General features: G+C 36.0%; 1 protein-coding gene across 4 annotated transcripts in view; it reads left to right on the top strand.

Annotated features, from left to right (window-relative positions):
• The window catches only part of LOC123673622 (ryanodine receptor), a 50,073-nt gene extending 27,677 nt beyond the window's left edge, over positions 1 to 22,396 (top strand). For all 4 annotated transcript variants that reach the window (XM_045608207.1, XM_045608208.1, XM_045608205.1 and 1 more), the window contains 19 exons: positions 741 to 853; positions 2,702 to 2,924; positions 3,034 to 3,162; positions 3,703 to 4,114; positions 5,068 to 5,326; positions 5,539 to 5,901; positions 6,140 to 6,301; positions 6,363 to 6,519; positions 9,893 to 10,092; positions 11,895 to 12,281; positions 12,934 to 13,074; positions 13,245 to 13,491; positions 16,063 to 16,299; positions 18,603 to 18,733; positions 18,788 to 18,946; positions 19,515 to 19,854; positions 19,982 to 20,138; positions 21,833 to 21,998; positions 22,058 to 22,396. In XM_045608207.1, coding sequence (XP_045464163.1) covers positions 741 to 853; positions 2,702 to 2,924; positions 3,034 to 3,162; positions 3,703 to 4,114; positions 5,068 to 5,326; positions 5,539 to 5,901; positions 6,140 to 6,301; positions 6,363 to 6,519; positions 9,893 to 10,092; positions 11,895 to 12,281; positions 12,934 to 13,074; positions 13,245 to 13,491; positions 16,063 to 16,299; positions 18,603 to 18,733; positions 18,788 to 18,946; positions 19,515 to 19,854; positions 19,982 to 20,138; positions 21,833 to 21,998; positions 22,058 to 22,217 — 4,143 coding nt within the window. In that variant the 3' untranslated portion in view covers positions 22,218 to 22,396. The remainder of the gene's footprint in view (positions 1 to 740; positions 854 to 2,701; positions 2,925 to 3,033; positions 3,163 to 3,702; positions 4,115 to 5,067; positions 5,327 to 5,538; positions 5,902 to 6,139; positions 6,302 to 6,362; positions 6,520 to 9,892; positions 10,093 to 11,894; positions 12,282 to 12,933; positions 13,075 to 13,244; positions 13,492 to 16,062; positions 16,300 to 18,602; positions 18,734 to 18,787; positions 18,947 to 19,514; positions 19,855 to 19,981; positions 20,139 to 21,832; positions 21,999 to 22,057) is intronic.
• The last annotated feature ends 2,595 nt before the right edge of the window (positions 22,397 to 24,991 follow it).

The following is a 24,991-nucleotide window of genomic DNA, read 5'->3' as shown; positions in this document are numbered from 1 at the left end:
TATTATTATTATTATCAACGAAGTTTGTAGTTCATTTTCTTCTGAACCCTTTGGCCGATTTTAGCAATAATTTTTTTGAATTATAGCCTAATTCCTTGGAAATATAACTGTTTATATGCCGTCCTCATATACTTCCTTTTTTGTTATATACATGGGTGAACCGAAAAAGAAAGTATCGATATATCGTAATTACTAAAAAGAGGAAATTAATGTTCATAAAAGATGAGGCAACATATAAGTCTTCCTAAACATTCTCGTCTGTCAACAATTTACTCCACAAGATGTTCTGAATAAAACCTTACTTTTCATTCTTTTTTCACTCCTGTAAATAACAAAAACCAAGTATTTCAGGGTGGCAACTAATAAATTTAATGAAAATTAATAAAAAAAATATCGATATTTAAAATGGATTTTTCATTAATTCATTAAAGAGCGACAAATGACAAAAGTAATAAAACAATAATTGCCACCAATTTATATTAATTTTAGCTCAGCTCAACCCTTTTTGCGTTAACTGCTTCTTCACTGTAAGATTATTTTTCTCCAAGGGCATCTAGCAGTACGGATAATATATGAATAATTCTTAAAATACACAATTGATTATTGTCAACGGTGATTCACTCCCTCAAGTAGAACGCTCCTAGTGCAGATATATGTATTGTTTATATAATTTTCTCTCGTCATATTTCCGCATTTTCTTCAGTTTTCCTAAGTTGCATTTTTCTTTCGTTGCCATTCAGATTGACCACCCACAACAACAACAAAAGGGCGTATATCGCAGTGTAGTTTCCACCCAAAGAAAAAGGGCAGTCTTGTCTTGCTTCAGACAAGCCTCTCTCCACAGTTTACCGAGGTTTGTCACTTTTTTGACGTGATGTTTTTGGTTTTCTTTTGCGAGTGCTTGATTATCTTAACCCGTATGAACTAATCTCGAGTTTTTGATATGTTGGTTTATTTTCAACTAACAGGCTGCAAGGCCGAAAATAAATAACAACGGTTGGAGGAAAGTCTTGGGAGCTGCTAGAAAAAGAGCAGCGTTGGCCTGTCTGACGTGTCAGCCACTGTACAAGATGCCCAGGTTTGTGATATTACTGTATCAAAAAGAGTACCGGCAATTGGCCAATGAAACTAGAAATATTTTAAGGCATCCAAAATTATGGTATCGCCGTAAAAAAAAATTTTTTTTGAATGCATTTTTTTGAGTTAACTTTTTTTGTTTTCTATCGAATCAGAGCGGTTGCCCCGAAGTTGTAATTTAGGGATCTATGAGTTTCTTTGTCACAAATTAGAAATTACGTAAAATTTTCAGCATTCGAAATTTCATTTTCTAAAATATATTTTTTTTAATTTTTAAGTTTTATACAGGGTGTTTTCGAAGGTGAGTCTTACTTTACAGACTCATCAAAATGAATTATTTCGCCAAAAATCACCTATATAAAATATGATGATGGGGATGATTATCTGAGCTCTAGACCGCCAGTACCATACCACTTTTTTCTCGTTAGTACCAATCTGTCAAAATTACGGAGTATTTTTTTTTTATTTGAAATTAACATCCTAAAACTTATTCGTCAGCAATAGTAACTTCAACATCTACACCAGGTTCTGAATCGAGATATTGAAGGTTAACTGAATAAAGGATTTTAGATCACAAGAGAATATTTATTTGAATTTTCGAATAATGATGTAGACCATTATCTTTCCACGTACAGGTAATGTTTTAGCAATAAATTATTACTTCTGTGGTAATCATGTTTATTTATGTAACTATATTGAATCATGAATAAACTTTGTTATTATTATTATTTAAAAACCGAATAAGTCAACAATTGATGGAGGTCAGCATTTATCTTGGGATAAACACACGCGCGTAGCCAGGTTTCAGTTTCGGAGTGGTCTCAAGATTCAGATTATCGACTGCGGCTGCGCAAAGGTTGGTCGACCGTTATTTTATTTTAATGAATGGTGACATTCTCACATTTCGGGGGGTTCGAACCCCCTAACCCCCCCCCCCTGTCTACGCCTGTAACACATGATCTGCATAGTGGTGAGAAAACATACGATCTAGGATCTATTTTATCGATGATTTTTTCAACTCCGTCATTTCGCATATTTTATATAAGCGATTCTTGGTAATATGTATTATTTTTATGAGTTCTACTGTATCTGTTAAAAAATATTCAATTTTTAAGACAACTGTAGAACTATATAAAACGCAAGACTCACTTGAGATCAACTAAATCAATGAAGCACTTTAAGTAAATTAAATGACAGATGACTCTTGAACGGAATATTCAGTTACCCCCTAAAAGCGAACTTGTGTTCAATTACTGGTACTTTCTTTACACAGAATGCCTGTTTCGAAGTTCATGATGAAAAAGAACATTTTCATCATCTGTTTAAAAAGGAGATGCATAACAACAGAGTTAGAACGTTTCTGGCTTTCTAGCCCTGTTCTTGTCGGATTTTTACCTAACATTTTGCTTACAACTACAGCTACTTGATAAAACTATCACTATCAAGTGTGGGATTACAATCTAAGGTCCAGAAACCTCTGAAGATGCCTACCGCAGTTGTGGGCGAAATATCAGGTGCAAAAACCAATTGGACCACGGCTAGAAAGTGCGGAATTACCTAACTCCGGTCGTGAATGCCTCCAGCATTATAACAAGATGTATAATTCGATTTTTCTCTCTTCCAGACATAGAGCGATCAATATTTTCATACGTTCATATTGTGAACTGTGGCTTCAGGATGAAAACGTCGGTCAGGAAGTGATGATCGAAGATCTAACTCAAAGTTTCGAAGATTCTGAATTGAAAAAGCAGGACGAACAGGAGGAAGGTGATAAACATGATCCGCTAACACAGCTGGTAACTACTTTTTGTCGAGGTGCCATGACGGAACGTTCTGGAGCTCTCCAGGTCAGTCTTTTATTTATTGAATATATAAAAAGAATTTGAATTGGTTATCTTGAACTTATCTCTTCGAAATTCTATTCTAATTCTTAATTTTAATTCAAAATGTCCACAGGAGGATCCTTTATACATGAGCTACGCAGAAATTATGGGGAAATCTTGTGGAGAAGAGGAAGAGGAAGGCGAGGAAGAAGGTGGCGGTGAAGGAGGTGGTGAAGGTGAAGAAGGAAATTCTTCCATTCATGTAAGTAACATTCACTTAAATAATTTCTTTATTATGATAATGAAGATACATAATTATTAATGTTTGCTTTGCTAAGAGGACAATGTCTGATTTAATGGTAAGATTATTTATGATTGTTGAAAAAAACATGCTTGTTAATCTCGATAAATTTATTGCATGTTTCACTTTTATTATGTTATTACTTTACACCTTTTTCAATTATAATTCAGGGGCGTAAAAAGTAATTCAGAAATAGGAAATTTTAATTCAGAATTGGTAACATGTATTGCAGAATTAATAAAAATGAATAGCCATATCAATTATTATTATAACTGAAGCGGGGTTATTGCGGCTCTGTTCGTCTTCCGAAAACTGCGACCATGCGAAGGCGCATGATTGAAGTAATGCCCAGAAGCTCATGACGCCAAGTCAGTGCTTTTCAAAAATTTTTATAGAATATTATAAGAAACCAATGATCAGTGCCTCCTTACATAGTTAATTATTTGCTGAACCAATTGGGTGTTTCATTTAAGCGAAAATTCAATCATCTTGCCTTCCCAGGAACAAGAAATGGAGAAGCAGAAGCTCCTCTTCAACCAAGCCAGGCTTGCCAACCGCGGTGTGGCCGAGATGGTGCTGCTGCACATCTCGGCTTGCAAGGGAATCCCATCCGACATGGTGATGAAGACACTCGAACTGGGTATATCCATATTGAGAGGTGGTAACTTCGACATCCAGATGGGTATGCTCAATCACCTGCAGGACAAAAAAGACGTTGGCTTCTTCACCAGCATAGCGGGCCTGATGAACAGCTGCAGCGTTTTGGACCTAGACGCCTTCGAAAGGAACACAAAGGCGGAAGGTTTGGGCGTCGGTTCAGAAGGCGCCGCTGGCGAGAAGAACATGCACGATGCTGAGTTTACCTGCGCCTTGTTCAGGTTTATTCAGCTGACCTGTGAAGGACACAATCTGGGTGAGTGTAAAATGTATTGAATTTCGGTTTGGAAAAAACGATGTTCCAAAGCAAAAACTATATATTACTCCGAATAGTTTCTGTGTGAAATAAATATTGTTATGCATTGTTACAACTTAGTTATACGTTAGAGATTTGATAGAAGTTTTAGCGAAAGAATCAAGCATTAAATTTCCTTTTATGTTAATGTTTCATAGGAATATTGTTTCTTTTTCAATGACTTTTTAGTGATAAGTAATACCAGTTATTACTATAATGTTGGAATCTCATTCTAGTATGTAATTTATATACATCTTATACAGGGTAATTCAACACGATTAGACGTTTATAGAAAACCAATCATAATTTTGAGCTGAAAATTTGCATGTTGGGGTTTGAGACAATGATCTTAATCCCTAAAATATTTTCTCTCTACAACTTCCGGTTAAACCGAAAACAAACTACATACTATTTTCTTATTTCAAATGGCACACCCAGTATATTATTGCAGCACTAGATAGCTTACTTAATGGCAATTTCAGCAATATGTCATACCTTGGGTAAAAACTCAACGGTTCATGAGTTAATCGGATTCTTATGAAAAAAAATGGTGGCTACGAGGACTTATATTTTTTCGAATATGTTTATTCGTTTAATTCAAAAAAATCTTTTTTATTTTCGATTCTACTAATACGTAGTATTATTAGACTCATTTCTGTATGAAATGAATACGATCTTCTCATGAACACCGAACACCCTGCAGGGTGTTGCCTCTTTTTCTAAGTACCACAAATTCAAAAACGAATTATCCCCGAACACCTATTCATAACTAGTCAGTTTGAAAGCAGTGGGTGTAATTACTTGGGTCATACTGTCTATGTTCAAGGTGTACCAAAAATAAAATTTTCAAAAAAAAAAAATAGTTTGCAACATAAAACTGTTACATATTTTATAAATTCAATTTCTTATCCCAGAATGGCAAAACTATCTGCGTACTCAAGCGGGCAACACAACAACGGTCAATGTTGTTATTTGTACTGTTGATTACCTACTGCGACTCCAGGAATCCATAATGGACTTCTACTGGCACTATTCCAGTAAAGAAATCATAGATGCCGCCGGTAAGGCTAATTTCTTCAAGGCAATAGGAGTTGCAAGTCAAGTATTCAATACCCTTACTGAAGTCATTCAAGGTCCTTGCACGTTGAATCAACAAGCATTAGCACATTCCAGGTAAAGTCATTCATTCCTACTAATCATATACATATAGAAATAACTAAAATTGGAAAAAGATTATTGTACCTACTTTCCAAAAATCTTCTTCATGGTGGTTGTATTAAAATGAAGATCACAACCAGCAAACTATCTAAGAAGCAAGTGCATTCATCTTAGATTCTTCTAGAAATTTTATTTCTTCTAAATAATATGTCTATGAATCTTTTCAGATTGTGGGACGCTGTAGGAGGTTTTCTGTTCCTCTTCTCTCACATGCAAGATAAACTTTCCAAACATTCCAGTCAAGTGGATTTGCTCAAAGAACTGCTCAATCTACAGAAAGACATGATAACCATGATGTTGTCTATGCTTGAAGGCAACGTTGTCAACGGTACTATTGGTAAACAGATGGTTGACACCCTGGTAGAGAGTGCTTCCAATGTTGAACTTATTTTGAAGTATTTCGATATGTTCCTCAAATTAAATGAGTTGACTTCGAGCGCCAGTTTCCAAGAGATCGACTTCAATAACGACGGATGGGTTTATCCCAAAGACTTCAAAGAGAAAATGGACCAACAGAAGAGTTATACACCGTAAGAAATTTCTATTTTCCTTTGCACCTTGTCACTTGAATTAGATAGATAATACCTATTCAAGACCTGATGTATATACCCTATCCAGATTCAATTGAATATTCAAAGTTGACTGACCTCAATATTGTTTTTTGTATAATTATGTTGGTGATTGAAATGTACCATCAGTTGTTATATAAATTGAATTTTCATCGAGTTACGGCTTAACCAATTAAATATTAATGTAATAATTTTTAAGGGAAGAAATTGAATTCCTCTTGGTTTGCTGTGAAACCAACCATGACGGCAAAGTGGACTATGTTGGTTTCATAGACCGCTTCCATGAACCAGCGAAAGAAATCGGTTTCAACTTGGCTGTTCTGCTTACCAACCTGTCAGAGCACATGCCAAATGAACCAAGGTAACTGGATGGTTACAATGAAGTCATGATCGATCAATATTTTTTATATCATTTTTTCCAGACTTGCCAAGTTCTTAGAAACCGCTAGTTCTGTTTTGAACTACTTCAAACCATTCCTTGGGCGTATAGAAATCTTGGGTAGTAGCAAGAGAATAGAGAGAGTATATTTTGAAATCAAGGAGTCGAATATTGAACAATGGGAGAAACCACAAATCAAGGTGAATATCTCGATAAAACAAGTTTTATTAAAGTTTGTTATAGTTATAGCTAATTCTTATATTCTTATATGTTTTTTTTTATGAGTTGTCATTCATATGAAGAGAATCTGATGTCCCAAATTCGTTATCTAGTAAGGGGTTCTCACTAGCTAAATGAAAAAGAATGGCACATTTTCGGCCTCGATTTTTGAGAGAATTAATTTGGTACAAACCGCAACCTCATAAATTTAACTGTTTTCAAGCTTCAAGAGAAAATTGGAAAATAGCGTTAGCTTTATTACTAGTGCTATAAGCAAAAACATTTTAGACTCTAAATGCTCTATATGTGTAATCAATTGTTTTTTATTTCAATTAGTTTTGATGGTATAATACAAATTTGGGTTTTGGTAAACCATAAAAATTCTAAAATAAATGAATATTTTTTTCCTTTTTAAGAATTTATAACGTGATATATACATTTCTTATCAAACCAAAAAAATCATCAAAATTCCTTGTTTCACACGGCAAATCAACCACGTACCTATTTTTGATAATCTTTGAACTTCAGATAATCAAAATTTTCGTTAGCCAGCAAGGTCCCCGGATTTAAAACTGTTAGTTCTTTCCTTTGGTCACATTTAAAGAACAATATTAATAAATATCAAAATTTTTAAATGTTGAAAAAATCTAACGGTGTTAAATCCGGTTTTGGTGACCACCAAATATTTTAATTATCTGAAGTTCACAGATTATTATAGATAGGGAAGGGGTTGATTTGCCGTGTGAAACTGAAACTTTTGATGAGTTTTGTAGTTTTACGTTTATTATAGAAATATTTATGGTTTACATTTAAAAAAACCCAAGTCTGTATTATAACTTCGAAACTAATTACAATGAAAAACAATAGATTACACCGAAGGATTCCTAGAATGTTTTTGTTTCATGTTCATAGATAGCACCAGTGGTAAAGAAGTAATAAGAACTTTTAATTTCACGCCATTTTCCAATTTTTTCCTATAGCTTGAAAACAGCTGAATTTATGAGGTTTCAGTTTTCTTCTTCTTCTTCTTCCTCTTTTATTTAGGTCGTAACCTGTTCTTCTTCATGGTGTCTCTACCGAGGTGGATACCCAGCTCTCCAGCCACCTTTTTCTTGGTCTTCCTACGTCTCTCCTTCCAGTGGGTTTTCGATCTCGTGCTATCTTTATAAGTCTTTCATAGCCCGCTCTACCAACATGATCATTCCATTCTCTGCGTCTTTTCCTGACGAATTTTCCGATGTCTACCACTCCACATTCTTCCCTTATCGCCGAGTTCCTTATGCGATCTCTTCTGGTTTTTCCAACTATAGTACTCATTTCGGCCGTACGTAATAGTTGTTTAGTCCTACTCGTGTCAGCTCGTGTCTCCGCAGCGTAAGTCAATACGGGCCTTACCATCGTTTTATAGATCTTAACTTTACTCTCTGTCCTGAGGTATTTATTTTTCCATGTTACGTCTCTCAGATATCCAGATATGCGTGCTCCCTTCATGACCTGTTGTCTGACTTCTTTATGGTTATTTCTATCGCTCGTTATTTCTACACCTAGGTACTTGATGTTCATTACCTGCTCTAAGATTCTATCGTTCACCACCAACTTACACCTAATGGGATCTTTCGATATCACCAAAGATTTTGTTTTTTCCGTTGATATCAACATATTCAAGGTACTTCTAGGAATTCGGATTTCTCGGAAAAAGTAGAAAATTCCGCCCTCTAATATTTGCCGTTTCGACGAAATTCGTTCATGAGAAAAAATTCTATTCTTTTTAGTTTTTTATATAAATACATATATGTGAGTATGTAATGTTTTTTGACTAAATTCTATATATTTTTCTTGTTTCTAATATTCTCTTTTTCCGAGTCTTTTCCATATTGAATAAAAACATTAATTACAATGGTTTTTCAAACCTGTATTTTAATGTGGTTCCAGCCTTCAGATTTCTGAAACTACCAAAATCTACCAATAAATTTCATAGAAATGTGTGAGAACTACTAATAAAGTCACATGCTCTCGGCGCTCGATGAATCCCCTTATTTAGTCTAAGCGCGCACGAGATTGCAGAAATATATGTCGTGCGACGCGTGCATTTCAAACTCCAGTAACATCAAGTGATATCAAGTCAAGCAATATATATCTAAACCCAAGTCAAGCTCAAGTATGTAATTTTAACGAGCTTGATTTTCAAGTCAAGTAGTTGGTTCAAAGGTCAAGCTACTTGGCTTGATGAATGCCTAAGTAAGACCTGTTTTCCTGTGTTCCGTGGCTTATTTCCACCGGGAGTTATTTATCAGATCAGTCTTTTTCAACTGGAGTCTGTCCGTCGGGTTACTTATAGTGAGTCAATTATTATTTGGAACCACCGGGCAAAACTCCATATCAAAAAAAACTCAAGTGATGGTTTCACATAACAACTGCCAACAAAGTTATTTGAAAAAAATTACGAATTCAACAATCTATCACTCTCAAGAAAAATATCGAGTCTAGCTACGCAAATTTGAACTTCCTTTTACTTTTTTCTTCTTTAAGTAGTAGGGTGGTGGCAGAATTGTCAAATAACTTGTTACTTTGTTCAGTTGTTATGTGCAATCATCACTTAAATTTTGTAAAAACCTAAATCGTGTTTGATAAGTAACATCCTATTCGAAAAGGCGTGAGGGAGTCTTTGTAGATTGTCCTCTGAATCTGCGATCAAGACCGCATCGTCCGCGTAACATAAAATTGTAATATTTTTGCCACCCATAGTATAACCCTTCATGTTTTTAACTCTGTCTATCAACTTGTCCATTACCAGGTTGAAAATCATTGGACTCAGGGAGTCTCCTTGGCGGATACCATTTGGTGTTTTAATTTCCCTCGTTACACCTGATGTTGTTTGAACTCTCGTTTTCGTGTTCGTGTATAGATCTTTGATCAGCTTAGTTAATTGTTTTGGTGTGTTATTCAACTGCAGAATTGCTATCACGTCTTTCAGCCTAACGCGATCGAATGCCTTTTTTAGATCCACGAAGCACATAAACGCCGGCGTATTGAATTCGATAGCTTTCTCGACTATCTGACGAATTATAAATATAGCGTCCGTTGTTGACCGATTTTTACGGAATGCCTGCTGTTCTTCATTGATGTTCAGGTACTGTTGCAGTTTTCCCAAAATAAGTTTTCACCATATAAATTCCGTCAAAAATCGAGCCCAAAAAAGTGCCATTAATTTTTTTACAGCTCAAAGGGATTTGGAGATCTCCTCTCTTGACATCGCATTTGGAACACCCGATACAATCTGAAAATATGTACTAGTCCACTGACCATTAATATATTTTTTTATTTTCTCTCTGTTATCTACCTTCAACTTCACAGGAATCAAAACGTGCTTTCTTCTATTCCATCGTGACAGAAGGTGGTGATAAAGAGAAGTTAGAAGCATTCATAAATTTCTGCGAAGATGCAATCTTTGAAATGCAGCATGCAAGCGGTCTAATGTCTACAGAGGAATCCGGCGAGGGGGGACCAACCAGAGCGACCAGTTATAGCTACATGACGGATGAAGAAGAAGAAAGGTAGCCTAGTTACATAATAAGTTAGAGTAAAACGTTAGTAGACTGCCTCGGTAGTGCAGTGGACAGAGATGTCGACTGTGGTGCCGAAGGTACCGGGTTCGAATCCTGGCTAGGTCATGGGCGTTGTACATGTCCGGTGATGGTTAGGTTAGAGGCTAATGACCATAGCAGTCGATGCCTTCAATGAAAGAAAAAAAAATAAAACGTTAGTAACTAATCCATTTTTTGTAATAATCTCAGAAAATATAATAAGATCTTCAGTAAGTTGAAATAGTAGGTGACGTCTGTTTTTTTATTCAGGAGTGTCTTCTTATTCCACCTCGTCTATCCTCAATATCCCCTTTCATTACTAATTCGATCTCAGCTGCGCCTATTGCGCATTACAAAGCCTTTTCGGTTAGGGATTCACAGCTTGGCTTGATATTCAAGCTACTTGACTTGAGCTTGACTTGAAATCAACTCAAGTTCGAGTCAAGTAGTAGTTTTTCAAAGTTAGGTCAAGTACTTAATAAATAAATACTGGACTTGACATTGAAAAACTACTACTGGACTTGAACTTGAGTTGATTTCAAGTCGAGCTCAAGTCAAGTAGCTTGAATATCAAGCCAAGACGTGAATCCCTATTAACATTCATCGGCAATTTTCTTTCCTGTTGGTTTCCCAATTCCCAGCAATATATTATAGTTCGTAACATGTGTTGTCCAGTTTGAGGTTGTATTCAAGGAGTCAGTAAACAGCTTATTGTACAATTACCTAAGCCTTTAAAATAACCATGACGATGTGATACTTTTATTATTCATGTGGTTTGAAAAAGAATGCTATGCCTATTTGTTTCCGTACTAAAATTTTAATTTCAGACATGAGTTGGTTATCGGAGAAAAGGGCCAGGTTTACCAATTTAAAAATGCCTGAATAATTGTTGGGAATAAATGACTGCAAGTAAAGTTCACATAAAGCTTCAAGAAAATATTTGAGACAAAATTTTTCCCCAGTTTATTCAAAGATTAAGAGGCCATTCAATTTTAATTTTTTGAAGTGACTATCATATAAGATAGTTATTTGGGTTGTTTCCATCATCTGTGCTATTACTTGTTACAGACTTTTCGGCAAGCATTCGCCTGCCTTCTTCAGGGTGGTAGTCTTTAGAATGACCGATCATGTCCTGAGAAGAACCGTTTGTCAAACTAGGTCTGTCCGGATTTGTATGCACCATACTTTTTCTGAGTTCTTATTGAGGGTTAACTCGGTTACAAACCGCCTACTCTCACCACTAGTCTATAGAAGTAGGTGTACTGGTGAGACGGATTTTAACCGAGCTAACCTGGGTTCAAACCCAGATACTCTCAATACGAACTCAAAAAGTCCTAGTTTGACAAACGGTTCTTCTCAGAATCAAATAATCGGTCCTTCCCAGAAACACTGAAGGCAAATGCTTGCCGATAACTATCTGACTATAGTCCATCATCAATATCATGAAAACAATTAGTGACTATCTTATTTAATTTGCGAATCTCTCAATAATTGACAACGTTTTTTTGCATACGGCCTAGAAGATAATTTCCCAAATATCGTTTCGAGAGTTCAAAAGATTCATTGATATCTCTACCTATTTTCGTCTAAAAATTCATTATTCAAAAATCGTCATCATGATTTTGAAACAAAGTGTTACAGAAATCAAGTCAGTGATACCAACCAAATACTCCCTTAGCGCGTATTTCAACATTTACTTTTTTGTATGACTGAACTTCATGTGTTTTTACGCAATTTGAATTCCAGTAACTAAATTCAGTTATTATTACTAGGAGCAAAAGAGATCCGTTCCGCAGGGGCTTCCAAACAGTCAAGGATGGCGTATCATACGGGTTATCCTCTATGAGTCCCTCCAATATAAAGCACAAAGTCGTGGAGATGCAACAGATGACCGTTCCCGAGCTGTGCTTGGCTTTTTTCAAACTTATTTTCAACACATTCTACTACTCCGGTTACGGAGTCGCCATAGTCATGCAATTCTTCATGGGTATTTTGATGTCTTTGATGCGGGGACCGGTAGTGGAAGAGCCTGTCGTCGAAGTGAAGGAAGAGGAAAAATCCGGCCATCTCAGGATGCTGCCAGCGCTACCATCTGCTGAAGAACAAAACTCGCAGATGCAGGCGTTTGGAATGGATGTGGTTAAAGAAGATAACGGACAGTGAGTATCTGTTAACTATAGTATGCAATTATGAAACTACAGTATTTGCACGATAGAACGACTTTTGTCAGTTGCTAGATAGGTAGATTATTTTTACTCGTTCGGATTGCTAAGATAAACAGAGCAGTAAGTGAGAATTCATTGGAATAATTTACAAACAATTTGAATTTAATTAATTTAATATTAAAAGTGGAAGTACAATTATTACAATAAATTGCTGATGGAAATACCGCTGGCTTGAGAAGTTGCTGAATTAACAGAAACTGCTGCTGAATTCAACATTTGTTCTTTCAACTTGCTACGTTCAGTAGTATCTATAGCATATTTTAAAACAAGTTGCAGAATGAGCTCCTATTTCAACAGTAATGCGAAATTCGAAAACAAGCGACGAAGGGGCGACTTTCCGAACGCATGAGTGCTGGAATTGCCTTATATATATATATATATATATATATATATATATATATATATATATATATATATAAATCATTTAGGTTAAGTTCAATAAATCGACCAAAAAAATTTGGAGAAGTCATTAAATAAAAAGTAGTCATTAAGGTACCTTCTACAAAATTAACCAGAGCACCTGCTCTCCAACTTCAAAGCATCAACGACTTGCTAGAAAGAAATCTAAAATTTTCCGAATTTTCAGATATAAAATGAATGCCCATGACTCGCCCACTGGTAGCCAATTATCTTCTGGTGATGGGGAAACTACTCCAGAGGAAGGTGCTGAAACCCATAGCGAATCCGAAACTCAAGAAATACCCATGTCACTTTCAGATCTCCTGGGGTGAGTCGCATCTAACTGTAACTTAACTGATGATGATGAGTTAGATAGGAAGCATATACATATTTAAGTACATATCTTTAGTTAAAATTCAGTGGTGTACTAAAAATTATATCAACATTTTGATATAATCGAATTAATTAACTGCTTAATTCATCGATCTGATTTTTCAGCGGAGAACAGGCCAAACTTGCCGCTCAAGAAAAAGCAGAGGCCCAAGCCGCACAACAAGCAGCGATGCAGGCAGTTGAATCTGAAGGAAAACAACAAGGATCGACGGAACCTTCCGCTGTTTCGCAGATAAACTTTGGTGCTTATGGAAAACGTGCTGTTTCATTCTTGGCAAGGAATTTCTACAACCTCAAGTTGGTGGCTCTCGTATTAGCTTTCTGTATCAATTTCATGCTGCTCTTCTATAAGGTAAGGTAAACATTATTTTAATCACAGAATATCCAAACCTATACGAAACAAATCATATGATGAATATCGGATTTTGAATAGAATTTTCAAATATTTCAACAAACACTTACAGAAATGTTATACTAAATTCTTAAATACATAACTATGAAGTATTATTGTTAAAGTCAAGAACACACTCTCCCAACATCGCAGCAGGGGACGTATTCTCGACAAGTGATCTTTCAAAACGTATACGTGCATTCAGTGTTCAGAGCACTGAAAGTACGTATACGTTTTGAAAGATCACTTGTCGAGAATACGCTCCCAGGTGTCGCACAAGGCATAGTCGTTGGTTGCATACTTTTTAACATTTTCATTAATGATTTTCCAGAATAACCTAAAACCAAAGTTGCACTATTTGCTGACGACGCAGCTATTTATTCACATTCTCACTAAGCCCAAGCGTCGAACTCGCTATTAGGAAATTACTGCAAATTGAAAATTTTTATAAGAAATGGAGAATAACCTTGAACCTTGATTCATCAAAAATACGTTTGTACTCCTATGAGAATAGCCAAACATTTAATAACTCCCTAAATTTCTGTCAAATAGCTAGGTGTTCAATTATACTAAACTTCCATGAACACATCAAAAACTCAGTCTGCAAAGTCTATGCAACGCTAAAAACTCTATATCCTTTATTGAACAGAAGAAGCAATCTAAATAATGAGAACAAAAAGCTGTTGTACACCGCTATGCTGAGACCGATAATGAGGTACACTCAGGGGAGGATCCAGGCGATGTTTGAGGGGGGGGGGCATAGAAAGCCACGGCTCATATAGGTTAACAAAAAAGCGGAAATTTTTGTTGATACCTACTGGCTCAAGTATTATTTTATAGAAAGATGGATTTTTGTAAATCATATCATATTCAGTTTCCAAAATTTTTGTAGAACAAAAACAAGTTCAAAAAAATTGCACATATTTCATAAATATATGTAAATTTATTTAATAAGAAAACTCAGGCGCATGAAAGTATAAGGAGTAGGAAAAAGAAATTCATTATTTTTGCATGAAGAACAAGGCTTCAATTACCATAGTTAGAATGATCCAATTTAGGTCAAATATGCGCTGTTTCGTTTGATAACTACAGTTCCAAGTTAACAGTTGTGCCTTAGGGGAGCAGCTCTCCGTAGATAATTCCCTGCCAATCTCACTAAACACACAGCAAAATCTTCCTGGCCGTTTCCAATGGCTTACCGCGTTTCGACCACGACCGTTTTTGCTTGACGTTGTCGTAAATGATCCACTTTTGATCACCAGTTACCAAGCGTTACAAAAATGGGGCGATTTTGTTGTTATTCTGCAGTGATTCGCAGTGGAAATTCGGTCCATGCGGTTTTTTGCGTTAACTCATGTGGTACCCAATACCCATATATCTAACATCTTCTTGAAATCAGCCTTATGCAAATAGGGTTCCAAATGGTTTATTGTGCACTCTTTAGCTCTTGAGCAATCGAAAAAGACTCGACAATGTCCATGATTTTATCGATATTTACGACAATTGGCCTTCCAGTGCGTGGTGCATCTTTGTCATCGAAACTACCGGAACGGAATCGACGAAACCAAAATTGCACGTTAATGGCTATTACAGTATAAGGTCCATAAACACTATTTACATTTTCAACCGCCTGGCTCGTATTTTGGCCTCTATCTAAAAAAAACTATCAAATATAGCGTATATGCATTAATGCCAATCCATTCAACTATTCTAAATCATATCCAATCTTTTATCCTTCTGAGTGCCCACGCATTTTTTTCGATAATTCAGGACACATTTTTATATTTATAAGGAGGGGGAGGGGGCATGGCCCCTATGCCCCCCCTCCCTGGATCCGCCCCTGGGTGCACTGCACCAGTTTTTTCCCACTGAAGCCTCTACAAATATTTCAAAATAAAATACTCAGATTAATTACTGATAGTAATAGAAATACCAGCATCAAGGACTTACTTCAAAAATGGGAACTTGAAACAATAACAACATATATAAATAGAATTTCTAACCATTTCGATGAGACGATATGCCAAACCAGCGTCATAACACAAAAAAAATCTCTCACTTAAGACATAATAACATTGACTCATGTTTTAAACATAAACTACCATACCAGAATCTTGCAATCTTTGTTGGGACTAATGCACAACTCTTTGAAGCTCAATTTTCTAGAGCAAATTTTTTATTTTTATTTTCCTGTAAATTCAATTATAACTGTAGCTGATTGTATATAAACCTATTTATCTATTTGAATCAACACTATGACTTTTTCTTCTGGTTGCATAGTATCTTGTAGAGGCGACTGTGCCTTCAAGGTACTACGAGTATGTATATGTATAATTATCAAAATAAATATTTTTGACTTTTGACTAACCTTGGTTCTGCGATGGAGCACGGCCAAGTACGAGTCCCGTGGAAAAATATATTTTTTAAATTTAATAAAGCCTTTTGTGTCGACGATGTGGATATTCTATGAGACAGAAGTAAATAAAAAATTAATTAATTTTGTAATGTTTTTAATTATATATGTATGTCAAGGTGTCGAATCTATCTGAAGGACTTGATGGCAGTGGTAGCAAAGGTATAGATGATATTATCAGTGGCTCTGGTAGTGGTAGCGGCGCGGGCGAAGGATCTGGTGAAGAAGATGATGATCCCCTAGAAATGGTGCATGTAGATGAAGACTTCTACTATATGACCCACGTCATGAGATTGGCCGCTATGATACATTCACTTGTTTCCCTAGCTATGTTGATAGCTTACTATCATCTTAAGGTGAGCGTTACTCGGTGATAATAAAAAACATTGCATTTTTCGAAAAAAATCTCCAATTTAAAACTACATATCCTATACTGTACGTTATTGATAAATATTTTTCCGACAACTGCTATGAAAAGTAGCGTATTCTGCATAGTTTACTCAATTGCAAAACTATGTATTGCGCATACTGTGGGAAATATTATTCCCCACGGCACTTTGCCCACACCTCCCTTGGTAGACCAATGAAATTGGGTTCTTGAGTCGTTTCTATGGAAACGCAATAAATTAGCACATACTGTCAACGAAGGTCATTTTGATTTGAATCAAGTCAAGAAATTTGTGCAGTTGTAGGAAAAGTATAGTGTGCAACATTTGGAGAAAGTCCTTTACTCGCTCGTGTGTTTGCGGCACTCGCCTTTCAGGCTCTTGCCACAAACTTCCACACTCGCGAGAAAAATTGGACTTTCCCCACTTGTTGCACAATATACTATTTTCTTATTAGTTGTCTCAGAGAAAAATCACTTTCAAAAGTGGTTCTCTAAAAGTATTTGAAAGAAATATTAATATTTACCATTTTTCGAATAAAGAGCATTTCCAAGGAAATCAAGTGGATTTAATTCATATGCGAATTATCATAAAATGAAATTTGTCTTCGTCTTAATGGGTCGATAATGATGTATCATAGTTGTTTGAAACGAATATTTTTGAAATTTTCATTTATAAAGTTCGGAAAGATATCCTCTGTGTCCATTTCAGATGACCCTACCTATACCATTCAAGTGTAACTCATTTAATTATTTTTGGCCAAAAATAAATTCCAATAGGTCTAACCATAACTGGAAAATATAAAATATTCCGAATGACTAATGTTGGAAAAAAACTTGTTGTACTAAATATCCCGAAAACCGTTGATAATTTCGAAGCAAAGTATTTTTTTTATTTAAATGTGAAACATCTGGTTCCAATTAAAAAAACGAAGTTAGGACAGGCAACTCAGCGGGCCACCTGTTGGGACTTCGAAAATGACTATAGTATGCTATATTTTTGGAATCGTAATTTTCAGCTCTATAGAAATATGTAGAAATATACGGGTGTCCCATTTGAAAAAAACATTTCATAGCGATATCTCATGAAATACCAGTTTGCTGGAAATTCAATTAACGTCATTGAATTCTACCTAACAAGTTGCTCACCCTGTACACCAAATGATAATATCAATTAAGAAATACCTAAGATTATACAAGGTGTCCAAAAAGGGTATCGGGTATTTGTAACTTCGATAAAACAAAAACTAGTTACAATTAAAAAAAAAATATTGTTAATTATTACAGGATGAAGTGGAAAATTATTTGGAAAAGATTATGTTATCTGAATGGTGACCGTTACGCTGCTGGAACTCTTCTAATCGGGAACGAAAATTGGCGATCACATGCTGACACATAGCTCTCGATATTGCTGCCATTTCTGACCTTATGTTTTGCTTCAATTGGGTCAAATTCATTGGATTATTCTCATACACCTTACTTTTAATGGACCCCCATGCAAAATAGTCAAGTGGACTAAGGTCGGGGCTTCTGGGAGGCCAGTTAATGTTACCCCTATGCGAAATGACCTTATTAGGGAATAATTCTTTAACAGCTACCATTGCTTGATTTGTTGTATGGCGAGTGGCCCCATCTTGTTGAGACCACGTTCTTGAATTATAACCTTGCAATTCCAGTAACTCTGGACCCAAAAAGTTTCGCAGCATATCGCAATAAAGGTCACTATTCACATTGAGTGGTTGGCCTCGTCAATTTTCATGAAAAAAAGGAGCGTTTCTTCGTCGCGGACTGAACGAGGGCGTTCAAATTCTTGAATTTTTATCGTCGCACCTGTATTTTCCAACATTCGGATCCATTTTCTAATGAAGTCATCACTTGGTGCATGGCGTGTACGATATTCCTCACGATATAAACGGTGAGAAGCTACTATTGAATCACCGTTGCGATAATACTCTTGTAAGCAAAAAGCGCGATGCGTTCCTGGGTACTGCTCTATCGTCACTGAAACTCCAAAAAATTGCGGACATCACGATCCCCTTCACAATCCCCCCCGTAACTCATTCTTAAATGCAGCGGCAAAACAAATACCCGATACCCTTTTTGGACACCTTGTATAATCAAATAAAAGATTCAATTTGAAAATGTTTAGAGTATTTTCGCTTTCTCGCAGGAGTCTCAAGAGCCGTAGAAAATCCAGATTAACTGTTTCGAAATTGTAGTAACTTGTTGCTAGATTTAAGTGAGGATATTTTCAGTTATTATTTGTTATTCAAGGTTCCTCTCGCAATCTTCAAAAGGGAAAAAGAAATCGCGAGACGGTTGGAATTCGAAGGACTGTACATCGTGGAACAACCAGAAGATGATGATTTAAAATCCCACTGGGACAAATTAGTGATTTCTGCCAAGTAGGTGATGACAATTTTTCGATGATCCCTATTATAACAAGGTGTTGTTTTTAGATCCTTCCCTGTGAACTACTGGGACAAATTTGTGAAGAAAAAAGTACGACAGAAGTACAGTGAAACTTACGATTTCGACTCTATTAGCAATTTGCTTGGAATGGAGAAGACTTCCTTCCAACAACAAGAGACAGAGGAAGGAAAAGGACTCATACATTTGTGAGTTTTCTTTATTACTATACAACACTAGACATCAGCATTCATGCTTCAGGTTTTTTCATTTCTTCCACATAATAACCATATCTAAAGCATTTTATGGTTATTTTTAATAATCTCTTGCGAAGACAAAATTTTATCTCTTAGTTTTTTTTTTTGTGAGGAATTCTATTTATGATGAGATCTGCCTAATGCATATAAAGCGATTTCAATTAAGGCATCTATGATCTGCTTTCTAATATCTTATTATTTCGAGAAAACGGATCGGAGGTCCTTGAAGATTTTTTTCTTTAAGTCTTATAGTTCTCTAGATGCTTTCAACGAACATCGAATTCGGAACACCCCATACAGCAATAATGGTAAAAATTCATGGATGGTAACTTATTATTGGGTTTGTTATACACAATACTTGTTGCAGTTGTCCATGAGTGTACATTTTTGAGAATCATTCATCTGATAATTATTAGACAAAGAACACAAAATACACAAACTGAAGCATTATAGATTGACTTTGATTAACTAATAATTATCAAATCACTAGTTCGAAACCTCTAAAGAATGTTTTTTTCAGCATTTGCTCTATTGACTGGAGATATCAGATATGGAAGTCTGGAGTTACGATCACCGACAACTCATTCTTGTACTCCCTTTACTACTTTGTTTTCTCCATATTAGGAAACTTCAATAATTTCTTCTTTGCCGCCCATCTTCTAGATGTCGCGGTGGGTATAAAGGCCTTGAGAACGATCTTACAGTCTGTTACTCACAATGGAAAGCAACTTGTACTTACTGTTATGCTATTGACTATCGTAGTATACCTGTATACAGTGATAGCGTTCAATTTCTTCCGAAAGTTCTATGTATCAGATGAAGAGGACACAGTTGATAGGAAGTGTCATGATATGTTGACTGTAAGTGAAAAACTATTTAATGTGAAAATTCATTTGCAGTTCAGATATCAGGCTATAATTGGCTTTTTTTTCAGCAACTTTCATTTCACATTTAATCTTGTCTACTGTTTATCTAACTTTTTTTCAGTGTTTCATATTCCACCTTTATAAAGGAGTGAGAGCTGGTGGTGGTATAGGTGATGAAATTGAACCACCAGACGGTGATGACTATGAAGTTTACCGAATAATGTTCGACATCACTTTCTTCTTCTTTGTTATTATTATACTATTGGCCATTCTTCAGGGTGAGTATTTCAGCCCTGCGTCGTAATAATTCATTAATTATGATTACAAAAAAAAATCGAGAAAAGTACAAGCCAGAAGTTGTTGAACCCGATCTTATTCAGGAGCCAATTATATCACATAATATCATTGCGGTCGTTTAGGTTATCTAGAGAGGGAGTTTTGACGATATGATCCTCCTGAAATTCGGTATGAACGTTCTAGTGATTATTTTACTAAACGAACGAAATATTAGATATCTTTTTCTTTCTATGGTTCTTGTTATGACATCCCCATGAAATTTTGCATCATGCTTGAAATTGTTGTTATACATCTGCATCCAACATTTCGAATCGGTTAATTTTCACTGGAAAATTAGGTTCCTTTTTTGATATTCTGCTTGAATTTTCAATGGTTATGATCACTAGATCAACATAATATTTTGCATGGATCTTGAAATTATACGGTAGAGATAAAGAGAATAATCTCTTCTTACCATAAGAGATACTTCCAGGTTCTTGAACTGTTCTCCAGAACAGTTCTACCGAACTGTTGTGGAAGTATTCCGCGAAACAGGATAATTAAGGGTTCTCCAAAATGGCGCTATAGTATATATCTTAGAATCTATATTCTAACTAAGGTATATATTGGCCAAAGGGTAGCCAATAGAGTCATTCTTTATGGCAATCCAAGAAGGCGAACACTCTCTTATCCTTGTTTGATTCTTGCTTTATGTCTATCAGTACTTTAGGATGTTTCATATGACATTCACCCTCTAGACTCTAGGTACACTAGCGCCACCAATTTAGGTCAGTTAAACGGACACTTTTGAAACGGAAGATTATTCTCCTTATCTCTACCCTCCAAATTGAAATTTATTATATTTATTTTTTATAAGCAGAATCTCTGCTTGGTTACTGAATTATTCAGTTTTTTCCAATAGTAGTAGTAAACGAATGGCTATCGACCTAAGGTCCTTCAGCCTTCTGATTTATATTTTTTTTATAATAACATATGATACATTTCGTATCTAACAATTATAAAATTATTATCGAGTGTACGCTAGTGCCTCAAATGAGGTCTGTCAGGGGTATTTTGTGTTGAATGATGTTCCTCTCTGTAGTAAAATTTCTTGTACAGTTCAGTGAATCTATTCACTATTGGTTGAGTCTCAGTTGTCTTTTCTATATATTTCTTGAATTTTCACTGGTTCTGGTGACGTGATCGATATGAAATTTCGAATGAAACTTGAAATTGCTATTCTCCAACTAAATGCAAAACCACAATCGAATTTGTAGTTTTTAAGTTATCAGGAAAGCAAATTTCAGAACGGCAATATTGAAGGAACTCTTACTCTGATATTGCTCATCAACTAACTTAACCGTGGCATTCGATATTGGTATCTAGCTAGAAATTTTCAAGTATCTAGGATCTCCTCCGTTCAAGAATTATCTCATTAACGGACCGACGCTCGGACATAATTGAATTTAACCAAGAAATTGTCATTAGTGGGGGAAACCTTATTATCATCTGAGACCATTCCCGGTTCAAAATTTTAATGGTAATGATGAATGATGAGCGCTCAAAAACAACTGTTGGTAATTTTGGTCATAAACTTCCTATTAATTAGTGTTGCAGTTTCGATGTGACTAATTATTTCAATTATAAGTACCTACCTATATTTATTTGCCGTTAATTATTTAATGAACAATTTCAGGTCTTATCATCGATGCCTTTGGTGAGCTTCGTGATCAATTAGAGAGTGTTAAAAATGACATGGAATCTAATTGTTTCATTTGTGGCATGGGTAAAGATTATTTTGATGCAGTTCCACGTGGTTTCGACACCCATGTGGCACAAGAGCATAACTTAGCAAATTATATGTAAGTGATAAATGCTCTATTTTAATTTTTGTTGTTGCTATCACAAAATGTTGTCATAGGTTCTTCCTTATGCATCTCATCAACAAACCAGACACTGAGTTTACTGGTCAAGAAACATATGTTTGGAACATGTATCAGCAAAGATGTTGGGACTTCTTCCCAGTTGGTGATTGTTTCAGGAAACAGAATGAAGAAGAACTTGGAGTTGGAGGAGGTTAAAATTCACTAAAAAATCTCGATTTTATGAAGATTTAATGGATTGCTGGTATCCACACGCCACAACACAAATAAGTGTTTTTTTGCTATACCTTAGGTGTTTTAAGATTGATCATCAAAATGCCTTAACTATTACTATTATTATTATTGTAATTTATAAATAATAAACTTGTTTATGAGTATGTTGTGAAATTTTTAAAGCTACTTCATTTAATATTTATGAGAATTATTCGAATTCATGATGGAATGGCACACATTAATTTTAGTACTAAAGCAAATTACATACAATCTTCACTTCATTCGACCAAGGCCGTAGCATAGATAAGTAGATGGCCGTAGCCAGAAAGGGTCTTTTGTACAAACTTTGAAGAGTGTGATATAAAAAATGTTTCTAGGAAAAATAGGAAAGGCCATATAAGGATTCGGAATAGCATTGAGCAAATGTTTGGAGTGTGGAAGAGGCGTTTTCCAGTAATAGCAATAGAGTTGAGGGTGAAATTGGAGAATATGTTTCTTATCATTATTATTATTAGAATTCTTTATTGCAAAAAAGATTGTACAATAGTTTGTTAAAAAAGTGCAAGAGGCGAGCATATCGCAAAGCGATGTCTTCCTGCCAACCTTTACAGAATAGTCTACAACTTAATGTTATAACAATTTGAGTTTTTCAAGTTCTATATACACATAAATAAAACAAATCATAACAAAAATTTAAATAACTCCTGACTGAATACTGGACGATGAGCAGGAAATAGGAAGAGGGACGTCAATTCACGTGAATTGACGAGAAATTGAAGGCTCAATTTTAATTGATCTTTTATATTGTAAACTATCAGATGAATCATTTTTACTGAAGAAGGAGAGTCTCTCCGAAACGTATAAGGTGTGTGAATAAGTCTTTCCCGTTTTTTTTCAAATTTTGAGCCTTTATTGTGAAAAAATGGTTACAAATGAATTATTGAAAGTATTGGCCATCGCTAGCTACAACTTTTCCCCATCTTTCTGGCAACATACGAATCCCGTTGCGAAAAAATTCGACCGGTTTGGCCTCTATCCAGTCATCCACCCATTTTTTGGCTTCCTCGTAGGAATGGAAGTGCTGGTCAGCCAGGCCATGCGTCATCGATCTGAAGAGATGGTAATCAGACGGAGCAATGTCTGGACTATACGGCGGGTGGGGTAGGACTTCCCATTTGAGCGTTTCTAAGTATGTTTTCACCGGCTGTGCAACATGTGGGCGAGCATTGTCATGTTGCAAAATAACTTTGTCGTGCCTGTCGGAGTATTGTGGCCGTTTTTCTCGCAGTGCGCGGCTCAAACGCATCAATTGTCGTCGATAGACCTCGCCTGTGATCCTTTCATTCGGTTTCAGAAGCTCATAGTAAACCACACCTAGCTGGTCCCACCATATACAGAGCATGAGCTTGGCGCCATGAATATTTGGCTTGGCCGTCGATGATGATGCATGACCGGGTAGTCCCCATGATTTTCTTCGCTTCTGATTATCGTAACGGATCCACTTTTCATCGCCAGTCACGATACGATGCAGAAAACCCTTTCTTTTATGTCGCTGAAGCAGCTGTTCGCAAGTGAAAAAACGCCGTTCGACGTCTCTCAGCTTCAGTTCGTACGGCACCCAATTTCCTTGCTTTTGGATCATTCCCATGGCTTTCAAAAACTTGGAAATGGTTGTTCGGTCAACTCCCAATGCTTCAGCAAGTTCTTCTTGCGTTTGACACGAATCTTCATCAAGCAAAGTCGCCAATTCTTGATCTTCAAAGATTTGCGGCCGCCCGGAACGCTCCTTGTCTTCCACGTCGAAATCGCCACTTTTGAAGCGTCAAAACCATCCGCGAACACTTGAATCATCGACACAACCTTCTCCATAAGCTTCCTGAAGCAACCGATGCGCCTCGGCAGCAGATTTCTTCAAATTGAACCAATAAAGTGAAACTTCCCGCAAATGACGTCGACTCGGCTCAAATTTCGACATTTTCACGATTTCAAAAATTTATGATGCGAAAAAATTTCAACTAATGTGTTAGAGCACGTTCACATGACAAGCGGTCTACGCGCGGTTGAATGAGCGGTGGATAATTGGATACCGTTCACATGGAACGCGGTTGCCAAGCGGTGACCGCGCGTTGCCGTAACGGCCCGTATTCAGTTTGAATTCTACATTTTGATTTGAATCTGGATTCAGTATCAGATTTAGGTGAGAATTAAACGTTTTTAAGTTTTGATAGGTAATTATAGATCGAATAGTTTCTATTATTCATCAATTAAAACTGATCCTACTTAAATCATCTTCGTTTTGCCGATGACATCGTCCTAATAAGTAGCAACATGCAGGAATTGAGCGAGATGTTAAAACAACTTATTGATGCTCTGATTAAAGTCGGTTTGAAAATTAATGTTTCGAAGACCAAACTTATCAATAACATCACAGAACACATAAACATTGACGGCACACAACTTGAAAATGTAGAAGAATATATATATTTAAGACACTCAATAAGAATCGGCAAAGAAAATCAAACAGCAGAGATAAAAAGAAGAATCAGGCTAACTTGGATGGCTTTTGGAAAGATGAAATATATATTCAGGAATAACGACATCCCAATAAACCTTAAAAGGAATGTTTTCGATGCCTGCATATTACCGGTAGCGACATATGGCCTGGAAACTATGGCAATAACTAAAAAGACCGCAAACCAGCTGAGGGTGATGCAGAGAGCGATGGAAAGAACTATGCTCAATGTCTGTCTTAGAGGCAG

This window comes from Harmonia axyridis, chromosome 2, assembly GCF_914767665.1.
Source record: "Harmonia axyridis chromosome 2, icHarAxyr1.1, whole genome shotgun sequence".
NCBI classification, from domain to species: Eukaryota; Metazoa; Arthropoda; class Insecta; order Coleoptera; family Coccinellidae; genus Harmonia; species Harmonia axyridis.
Note: the sequence above shows the minus strand (reverse complement) of the source record. Positions and strands in the feature narration are given on the sequence as shown.